General features: G+C 42.5%; 2 protein-coding genes across 2 annotated transcripts in view; both read left to right on the top strand.

The window, feature by feature from the left end:
• Positions 1–6519, top strand: LOC109468507 (nyctalopin-like). Its single transcript, XM_019766751.1, has 2 exons — positions 1–564; positions 6454–6519. The coding sequence occupies exons 1-2, from the start codon at positions 1–3 to the stop codon at positions 6517–6519; spliced, it is 630 nt and encodes a 209-aa protein (XP_019622310.1).
• A 391-nt stretch (positions 6520–6910) lies between these two features.
• The window catches only part of LOC109468866 (trichohyalin-like), an 11501-nt gene continuing 7007 nt past the window's right edge, over positions 6911–11404 (top strand). The window contains exon 1 of the mRNA XM_019767236.1: positions 6911–7277. The gene's annotated coding sequence lies outside the window, so the exon portion shown is untranslated. The remainder of the gene's footprint in view (positions 7278–11404) is intronic.

Genomic DNA, 11404 nt, shown 5'->3' on the forward strand with positions numbered 1-11404 from the left:
ATGAGAAACATTTCGGTGGGTACATTTGCAAACATTCCCCAGCTGACGATTTTGTTCCTGTTTTCTAATCAAATAACAAAGATTCAAACCGGCGCATTTAAAAATCTGCGCCTGCTTGGAACATTGAACCTGGATAGTAACCGGATAACAGCGATTGAGGCTGGTGCATTTTCAAATCTTCCCCAGCTCGAAATATTGTCGTTGTCCTCCAACAAGATAACAAGGATTCAGGCTGGTGCACTTTCAAATCTTCCCCAACTCCGAAGTTTAAAACTTCAGTCGAACAAAATGTTTGCCATTTCGCCTTTAGCTTATGGCTTGTCGCCATCTATCCCTGAAATTAAACTTGACAAGAACCCCTGGCACTGTGACTGTAGGATGGCCCCCTTCAAGCTAAAAACGACTAAATTTCCCTCATTCAAAGACTTGATAATATGTGCCAAACCATCCAAATTCCGAGGAAAGAAGCTTGCAGATGTCAATTATGAAGAATTGATATGTAAAGAGCCAACTGTGTCACCACCTACACCCATCCAAACGACATCTGCATTGTCAACATCTTCAGTTGGCAATACTGAAAGCATTACTAGCCCATCAGCACATAATGTAGGCTTGACATCCTTTTCCACACTGCCTGGCCATGTCCAAGTAAGCTCTAATAACTTATCCAGTGCCAGCGTCCCTTCCCGTTATAACTGGTACTTCATACGCAATGCTGGCTTGACAGAAAGTCTTGTGGGCAAACCAAACAATCCGATATCAACACTAATTCCGTCTGACAAACCAGAAATAAGCATTTCCCAAAAATCTGCTCCCGGGCCCTCCCTACCTGTTCTCATTGGTTCAGTCTGTGGTCCAGTAGTTGGCATTGCTCTGATCGGTGCCATGATTTTCACAATCTGGTACAAGATGAAGACCAGGGACCCTCGCGTTGATCCAAATGTTATAACTGGTACTATACAAACTAACAAATCAGGTTCTGTGATGACCAGTGGTGGTTCTGATCATCTATATGGAGATATTGACAACCAGCAAGATCAGGCAGGGCAGGGTCAGTCTCAGGCCATCACTCAATCCTCCACAAAAACTACAGCTGTTGTAGTAGCTAGTGGCCCTGCTCCCCGATATGAAGATATGAACCAACATAATTCAGCAGCGCAGGGCCAGACTAAGACCAACACAAAAACTTCAGCTGTAGCAAATTTTCCTCATGATAACCGTTATGAAGATATGAACCAACATAATAAGACGGGTCAGGGTAAGCCTCAGGCCATCGCTGCATGCAAAACAAACACCACAGCTGATGTACTGGTGAGTGGCCACGGTCAGACAGGCTATCAGGTTATCAACGAACTCTTGGACACCGAAGGTCCATTATATAACACAGATCAGACTGCCTCAAAGTCAAACACGGAACCCTTTCAAACCAAAGCTTCATTATATGACACAGGGCCGGACGCCTCATACTCAAAGCTAGTTAAAAGCCATTATCAGGGCCTTATTAAATCTACCACTGCTGTAATGACCAGTGGTCAGTCTCAGACAAGCTTTGAATCCAAAACAAACACTACACCTACTGTAGTGACCAGTGACAATGGTCAGACAGAGCAGTCTCCGGCCATTGCCCAGTCTTTGAATATAGGAAACCTACCACGTGATGCATTGCTAGCTGCCCTACAGCCAAATCTTATATATGGAGGTGTTAAAACTTCACCAAGGGACCCAGCATCTTCAGAAATAGCCAGTGGTCATGATCAGACAGGGCAGGGTCAGTCTCAGGCCATCTCTGAATCCAACAGAAACACCACAGCTATTGTAATGACCAGTGGTCATGATCAGGCAGGACAGGGCCAGTCTCAGGCCATCACTGAATCCAACACAAACACCACAGCTACTGTAGTGGCCAGTGGCGATGATCAGACAGGGCAGGGTCAGTATCAGCCCCTAATTAAACCCAACACTAACACTACCGGATAATTAGGGATAATTCATGTTTGAAAATATAGTAACTAAAGCAAAGTACTGATGATGTTATAGAATTTTTTAACTCAATATAAAACAAATTTAATGTTTATGTATCTTAGAATCTTAGAAACTACATTGCAAACTGTCTTAATGAAGAGCAGACAGTAAGACTAAATTTAAAACTTATTTGTTGTGTTACAATAAGGAATGTAAAGTAATTTTGTGGGTTAAAAACTTATAGACTTTAATTTCCATAATATAAAGTTACATTGCTAAGAGAAACTTAATTTAAAGCTCTGTAAAAGGTTTACAGCGAGTACCTGCTGTAATATTCTTCATTTTAATATTGTAACAATTGTGGGTATGACTATCTCTGTAAACAGATGATTTGTTGTGGAACAATGTGAAGTGCAAATAAAACCAGTTTGTTGGTTACATAAAAAATCCAAAACAATAGACTTTCCTTCTCAGCCCTTGAGGTGACGCTACTAAAAAGCATGGTTCTCGGTACAACAGTTCTAATGTCATAAGAACGTTCACGTCACGCCCCCTTGCGACTTTACCGCTAACAGCAGCGAACACCTACATTGAGCCAGGATGACTGTACCGACACCTTTATATCACTTTTTGTCACATCTTTGCGTCGAACATGGCAATGAACCACTTAGTTTCTTTTATCAACATTCAGTCTTGCCATCTCTCGAAATGAGGTAAGTCCAAAATGTCCAAATCACGAGATATCAAAACAGGACTTTCTGCTGTAGTACCAAGGAAAGCCGCCAGGCGGCCCAAAATGTAACCATTTCTAGGTGCTATCAATGCCTACCCACATGCCAAATATCAAGACAATTTATATAATCCTTCTCGAGTTATCGTGTTGACAGACATACAGACAAACTAACACACACACGAACGTCACCGAAAACACAACCCTCTTGGCGCAGGTAACAATATCGTCTGATCTTAGTGCCCGGATGTTCAACAGCCGATCGCGCCACTAGTTGCGTCATGAATTGCTAATGTTAACAAAAATCGTCTGATGTGAGTGCCCGTATGTTGGCGGTCCCGCCCTGTGCAAACTTGTGCAGGCCGACATCGCCTGACGGGCGCGCGGGTCGATACACGTAATTAATCATCCATAACAGAGCACATAGAAGAGGAAACTTGTTTTCATCGTCTGTTAAGCATATATCTATCTAGTCGCTGGGTTAGATGTAACAGGTAGATCGGTGTAATGTAGCCATCTGCCGCCGCGCCGCGTGCCTACGAAGTTGGTGTGTTACGCCGAAGGGCGGTTATACCGGCTATACAGATACAGAAGCTGGTGTGTTACGCCGAAGGGCGGTTATACCGGCTATACAGATACAGAAGCTGGTGTGTTACGCCGAAGGGCGGTTATACCGGCTATACAGATACAGAAGCTGGTGTGTTACGCCGAAGGGCGGTTATACCGGCTATACAGATACAGAAGCTGGTGTGTTACATTGAAGAGCAGTTATAGCGGCTATACAGATACAGAAGCTGGTGTGTTACATTGAAGAGCAGTTATAGCGGCTATACAGATACAGATGCACAGTCATACAGATATGCGTTAAAACTAAGGGTTTACAATTCTACACCCCTAACTTGCATAGGGTCGTCTAAAATAAAACCAACCACTGGCAAGGATCTATGACAGTTTTTCCGTATTATGGCAGCTGAATGTTGCACGACTATGCCAAGAATGCACTCGTAAGACCATCGCGCGATAATCGTGACCAGGCACTATTATAAAGATCAATGATTTAATACGTTATCGGGCAGATATTGTTTGCTCTCGGGGGCAAGTGTTCTGAACAGGCGGTTTATATTGGCTCTTGTCGATGCTTCGATAGATTCGCAATTTTCTTTATGTTTACTGTAAAATTTACTCTTTCCACTAGAAACTACAACCGCTGAGCCACTAAACATTTAACATACAATGTATTGCTCAACGAAATTCATAGATAATTACTTACTTACCAAGTATTATAGTGTCTGTTACTCTGAACAGGCGGGTTATATTGGCTCTTGTCGATGCTTGGATAGATCAGGAATTTTCTTTACGTTTACTTGTAATTGTTTATTGCAAATTCTTGCCCGAGGGCTAATTGCAAGAACAGAAGAAACATGGTATAAAAACAGACAATTAGTATATATAGAACTACTGATAACTACTAAGAAACTACTGGTAAAACTACTGGGTTTGACTTCTTTTTTGAAGACAGAGGAAGACAAAGGATCCCACTTTTTCTGTAATTTGTGGGTTTTCGGATGTTAAGAGGATAGTAGTTTTCTTTTCATTTGTATATGTGTGAAAGTTTGGGTAGAATTTGGAGGCTACGATAAATTTACTCTTTCCACTAGAAACTACAACCGCTGAGCCACTAAACATTTAACATCTTGCTCAATGGATTTCATAGAAATTTACTAATAGTGTCTTCCACTTTAGTCTGTTAAATATATTAAGAGGAAGAACGATTTGTAAAAAAAAGATTTCGTGTCTTTCAAATCATACATTAACATCGTAAATCATATTCAAACACATAAACCAAATTTTGCTAGCTCAGTGATATGGTTTGTATCGTCATTATTTACGAATAAAAAAAAAACACTTGTAAGTCGGATGCAAAGGCCCTGTTCTGTAAATGTTTAAGCCTGCTCCTAATGCGCTTGTTTTGCTGTTGACACTCGCTGATGGCTGTAAAGTAAGGTTACCCTGCTCTGTATCGATATATCCGGTATCACCGCCCTTCGGCGTAACACACCAGCTTCGCAGGCACGCGGCGCGGCGGCAGCTGGCTGCATTACACCGTACGGCTTGTTTCACCTATTTCGCGTACGAAGTAGTTCACAAGTTTATGTATCATACAAAATGTCTTAGTTTTAAAACATGACATGGACAGCACATATTACAACTGCACAGATATTGTACACATACAGGTTTATGTCTGATACTAAAAACTAGTGCGTCATTCCGATTGCTTTTGCTTGCTTCCTACTTATTCGGAATATGAGTCAAGGGATCTAAAGTGAACATGAAGTACATGTGTTGGTTTCGGTGGCATTTCGGGCTATGCTAAGAACCGTTGATAACCTAAGAGGCAAACAAGTCACTAATTTCACATTTTAGAGCGCTCGCTTAAGCACACTCTTGGATCAAACATCACAATATCTACACAATTAACACACTACCCCTTGCTCTGTTACAAACCAGTGCCATGACCCAAATATCAAGACATATGCACGTGCATTACATACAAAAATGTAGTCTTTTATAGCAAAATTTCTGTAATTTCATAAAAGGCTCCAATTGAAATACATACTGATATGTGATGATACCTCCATTGCAAATATAGAACAGCACATACTAGTAAGAATGCGTACAAAATTTTCCCAAAGACTGTACATGTCTATCGCAAGTATATACTAATAGTAATGTACGCAGAAATATCAAGGAGCTTCCTTTTTGAACCTCCTTGGATATAGCATTCTTTATGACACAGCAAAAAGTACAGGGACTTTTGTATGGTCTTCTACAACTAAATATCTAACAAAGCTAAATACATAAATATCTAACAAAGTTAAATACATGTACTATGGATAACACCATCCTACGTACAGATTGTATGTGGCAAATTACGTACAGAATATATATCAGTGATAAAAATAAAGGTTTTACTATTCTTTAACATGTAGTCTCTAAGATTGAAACATTCTTTAATGTATAATAATAATATAAGATAGATTGTATAGACAACTAGCCATTTCTGTCGTATTTTTTTCGGTCTAGCATCAACATGAATACCGCCGTCTCGCCGGAGTTGACGGGGCGACTCCAAACTCCGCTGCTTCTCTAACTTTCAAGCAAACACTCCAGCGGCAAGGAAAACAATACGGCAGGCTTTTGACGTGGGCAGTGTTTGCCTCGGAGGTTGAGTTGTGTTTGCCGAGAACAGTCCATCTTCGCCCATTGCGGGGGTGGTTTAGTTTTTCATGAACTAGAAAAAACTCTATCAGTAAATAAAAACCTACTTGTATGGTCCGTCGGTATTGTAGGTGTCTTTGCTGCAACTTAAGAAGAATTAAAAGTCATTTTGAACAGTTTGAGTCAATGTGAAGTCTTTTTAGAAGCCCCTAAGGAGACAATGGTAGGTTCCAAATGTTTTTCTGTCCTCCTGTCGTCTGTCTGTTGTAGGATTAATTAAAGTCGCCACCAGGGCTCCAGAACCTACTCAGCAGTATCCACCAACCTGCAGGCTACAGTCGCTGCCTCTGATGCCCTTCTGGCTAGTCTCTACCAGACTAACTACGCTGGCTATATATAGGAGAATTTACCAGGGGAGTTTGACCGCCTTGTAGGTTTGACTGGCCGCGCAGTTAGGGAAAGAAACTACCTCCCCGCGACCGGACTCTCTTGGCCAATTTTACTCTCTTCTTTGCCGAATTCTACGATCCGTATTCCCGTAGAAAGACCTGGTGGAGGCTGCCTTCTGGCCACCTACGGAGACCACATCAGCAGAACGCCGTCGCTAATGACTGGCAAACACGGTAAACTCCGCCATACATGTACGTTACCCGCGCTCTCGGAGAGAAACAACATAGCAGGGTAACCTCGTGAAGGTACTATTTCAAGCTAGACCTGCTGCAGATCAAGAGGAAAACATTACACCATCTGCAACGACGGGACTACTAGCACTACACCTAGTAGAACGGAGCTCAAGCTAGCTGAATCACCATATCTTTCGACGAGGTTATTCGCCTGCTACCAACGATCTCGGAGAGAACAACATAGCAGGGTAACCTCGTGAAGTCACTATTTCAGGCTGAACCGGCTGCAGATCAAGAGGAAAATATTATACCATCGGCAACTACGGGACTACTAGACCTAGGACGTGTTCTAGCTGGATCAACATATCTTTCGACGAGGGAGGTTATACGAAGGGTTCTACACATTTGAGCGGTCTGTTGTTCCAAAGCAAGCACGGCTGGTCGCTAGTGTGGCTTTTAGTTACATAGTGACGGGAGATTTCGCTACAACTTGAGTCCCTTCGAAAAACGCAAAGGAGCAAAAGTTGCTGACGGCTCAAAGAGAACGGTGAATTTTACGTAAGACGTGTGCGCACATTTTCCGACTGTACTAGTATACAGTGAGGTGTTGCCCTGTTGTTTGGGAACAGTTGGTCGATAGCTGGGTACATATTGACTGTACTTATCGATTGGAAAAGGCGAACGCAAAGCGTGGGGAGGGGAAGACTTGGGAGGGATTTCACAGTGACTGGATGGGACTAGAAGTAAGTATGATCTTTTATGACTTTTGAAGTTATCTTGAGTTGTTAGCCTCTACCAGGCACCGCGGATAGCTGGAAAAATACTAGAAATTGGCCAAGATGAAGGAAATACAATACCAGGGGAGTTAGCCGGCCAGAGAGGGTACATTTTGCAACCAACAAACTGTAATCTCTAGCAGGCCAACTCCCCTGGTATGTTATCTCTCTATTTGGCCAATTTCTACTCTTTCCAGCTGCCTCCCGAAGCCTGGTAGAGGCTAATCTTGAGTACCTGTGCCTTTGTATTGGCGACAGATGAGTGACTAAACATTTGATTTGAAAGATAGGTCAACGAATTTCATACAAAAAAATAGCGATTTTTAAAACTTTTTTGTGGGTTTTTGTGGGTGGTGCCTCTTAAATTATCTTTAGCACATATTGTGCATCACATTTCAACTATAAAACAATCAAGGGTTCCACGAATCCAATTTTGGTCGTTTATGATGGTATCTCAGCGATTGCTGGCTAGAAAAAAAGAGGTCCTAACTGCATTTTACGCTTATAGTTCTAAATAATGACTTTGTTGTCATTGTTCCAAATTCATTAATCATAGAAAAGGTTCATCATCGTTATTTGCAATCTACATATGTCATTACAAAAAAATCTTGTAGTAAGCAAATAGCGAATTGAGCAAATATATTTCCCTGTTTCAACATTCAATCATAGGGCACATGTCAACCAGAAAGAGCTTCTCAAACAAGGAAGCAAACACTCATAACATGTAATAGCTTTGGCGCTAAGGCCCAGTGTGCTTGGCCAAATTCTTGGGACACTACATATTGTTGTATCCAGAATCGTACTTTATCCAGAACTATGCTCAAGCACGATTCTGGATAGTCCAATTTTGGAAATTCTTGGGACAGTTACATTTTGATTGTATCCAGAATCGTGCTTTATCCAGAACCTTGCTCAAGCATGATTCTGGATAGTCCAAATTTGGTCAAATTCTAGGGGCACCACAATTTAGTCAAATTCTAGGGACACCACATTTTGATTGTATCCAGAATAGTGCTTTATCCAGACTCTTGCTCAGGCACGTTTCTGGATAGCCCACGCGTATCCAGAACAGTGCCTGGGGCTAATCTACGTTCTTGGATACGTGGAGAACTATCCTGAACCATGCCTGATCCTAACCCTAACCCAAAAATTAGCTTTAGAACTGGATAGGCACGGTTCTGGATACAATATGGATGACTGCAACATCAATGCCCGCGCGGACGTCATCCATACAAAATTACTCGGTGTGGCCTAACACAACACTAGCGTTCTAGCCTCCACAGCATGCCAAAAACTGGGGGTTTGGGGGTCTTTATGGTCTTTGGGAGCTTTTATGTGCTATTTTCTGATTGCATATAGACAGCATAGCCGGTCTGGTTGAATTACCACCGTTTTTTTAGAACTGGGCTAATCAGAAAACAGCCGAAGACCACCAAACCCCCAGTTCTATAAGCCTGCTACGGAGGCTAATCAGAAAACAGCCGAAGACCACCAAACCCCCAGTTCTATAAGCCCGCTACGGAGGTTACTAGCGTTCAGGGTAGGGTCGTTTGTTCGTTACGGGTGTCAGCCCAACACAACACTGACTGCTTTCTCAACGGAACAATGACTGCCCTTTCCTCGCAGTTCAACCGTGGCGGACAGAATGGCAAACATGCCTGATAGGTACAACCTGCGCAGCGTTCAGCGCTCTAAGTGTGGGTGGCTTGTTGTAACTAGCCTCTACCAGGCTTCGGGAGGCGGCTGGAAATAGTAGAAATCAGCCAAATAGAGAGATAGCATGCTAAGGAAGTTGGTCTGCCGGAGAGAACAGTTTGCCGCTCCCGAGAGCAGACCAACTCCCCTTGCATGTTATCTCGCTATTTGGCCGATTTCTACTCTTTCCAGCCGCCTCCCGAAGCCTGGTAGAGGCTAGTTCTAGCCAGAACCGTGTTCGGGCTTGGCTCTGGATGTTCCAGGCGTATCCAGAACCGTGCTAGTGTATCCAGAACCATGCTTAGGCAGAACTATGTCTGGGGTATCCAGAGCCACGCTTTATCCAGAACCATTCTCAGGCACAGTTCTGACTAGTCCACGCTTATCCAGAACCGTGCTTTATCCAGAACCATGCCCAAGACGACGCGTATCCAGAACTGTGCCTGGATAGTATGCGTACATATACACTAATGTTACTAGTATAGCTAGCTGTTCTCCGTATCCATTTCCCCATCTTACACGAACCACATACCTTCATGTACACTCACACATGTTCTTATCGAACCTTTCTCACGACCCGGCTCTCCAAACACCGTTATCTTTCCAAGTGCCGTTTTACCGATTATTTAACATCGAGTATTGCTGTGGTATTGTATCCACGACCGTGCCTATGTATGTATGTATGTATTATCACGATAATTCAGTCTTAGGACTGCAAGTGTGATATATGTGAGGGAAATGTCAAATAAACCATTCACATCTAGTTCTATGTCTGAATGGGTTAGGATTAGGATCAGGCATGGTTCTGGATAGTCTCTGTTGTACCCAGAACCGTGCCTATCTAGTTCTATGCCTGAATGGGTTAGAGTTAGGATCGGGCACGGTTCTGGATACTAGTAACGTTAGTGTTCGCGTATCCAAGAACGTAGATTGCCCCAGACACAGTTATGGATACGCGTCGACTGATAGCTTTAGGCTCGAGATGCAGTACCGCTAGCTGCCGCAATACATTGTAGGCGTGGCTTGACAGGCTAGCAACGTTATAGTTTCCACGTTGTTTGGCGCTGTTTTCGGCAGGCTGCGTCCATTTGGTACTGGTAGTTTTCTACTATAACTTACCAGGACTGGATGTTAAAAAGAGTTCTCGGCTTCGCAAAGGTACGTCCTGACAACTAGGTAACGTTTGTGAACAGTTTGTAGCGTTAGAAGGTTTGTAGCGATGGTTTTTGTGTGTGACTGTTTTGACGTCACGATTGGGACCTTGTTTTTCTTCGTGTGGCGTTTCAGCCTTGTGCTACGTTGTGACACTAGTGATGTGGCTTTTATCCTTATTGTATCAATTTAAGAACTTCAGAAAGCTGAAAGGAGAATTACTATACATCGAGGACGTTTTTCTGTGGTTCTACTAGTACAGTTAATTTGTTGCAATTGCTTTGTCAATTTTTGTTCCGGGTTTTGGCCATGTTTTTGTCACATTTACCTGTACCGTCGTTTCCTTGTCACATACTTCTAAACCCTTTCAAATGTATCGTACATTCCTAACATCTTGTACTTCCATTCTTAGTCTTTACTAGCTAATTAAGCTCATTTGAAACACATTTGCTTTACATAAATGTTCTCAAAAAGACAATAATGTTGACATCAAACCTAAGCCCAAAACTTTGATTCTACAGAAATATTGTGTCGCTTAATTATTCAATTTTACATCATAAGTCGCCATAGTGATTGTATCATGCGGTAATTATTAGTAGGGAAGTAACAGTATGATGGTTCAGGCATAGATAATAATACAGAAATACATTATGTAGGGCAAAGGTGGCCAGGTGTTATTTTGGTTACTCGGGGTTGTTGATTTAGCATATATAACTTAGGTTCTGGGTTCGGATATCTGTCAGGGCCTAATGTTGTTCCCTTTGAAAAGGCTCCGACTCAAAAATGAGTACCTAGCTTACTCTCTGATGGTGGGTCGTAAAGCCCCCGTGTTTATACAGCCACATTTTGAGCATGTTAAAAAATCTACCACACAAATATAGTACATAAATCGTACAGTCAGGTCTCCAGGTTGGCATCTTGAAAAGATCATGATAGTCACCTGTTATGCCTATCCTTCAAATGTGATAAATATTGACAACTAGCCTTTCTGGTTATTTTTCCACTTTGCTATCCTATATCAGGGGTGCCAAAGAATTCATGCGGATTTTATGGAATTCATACGAATTTTACGAAACACATACTATTCGTCACAAGGAAACATACGAATTTCACAAAATACATACATATAGAATACAACACGGTGTATTCCGTATCGCCCGAGGTACCAGCCCGACCGCGCGTCGGATCGCCCGACGGCCGAAGGCCGGAGGGAGATCCGATCCGCGGAGGGCTGGGACCGGACGGGT

This window comes from Branchiostoma belcheri, unplaced genomic scaffold, assembly GCF_001625305.1.
Source record: "Branchiostoma belcheri isolate BF01 breed outbred unplaced genomic scaffold, Haploidv18h27 scaffold2, whole genome shotgun sequence".
NCBI lineage: Eukaryota > Metazoa > Chordata > Leptocardii > Amphioxiformes > Branchiostomatidae > Branchiostoma > Branchiostoma belcheri.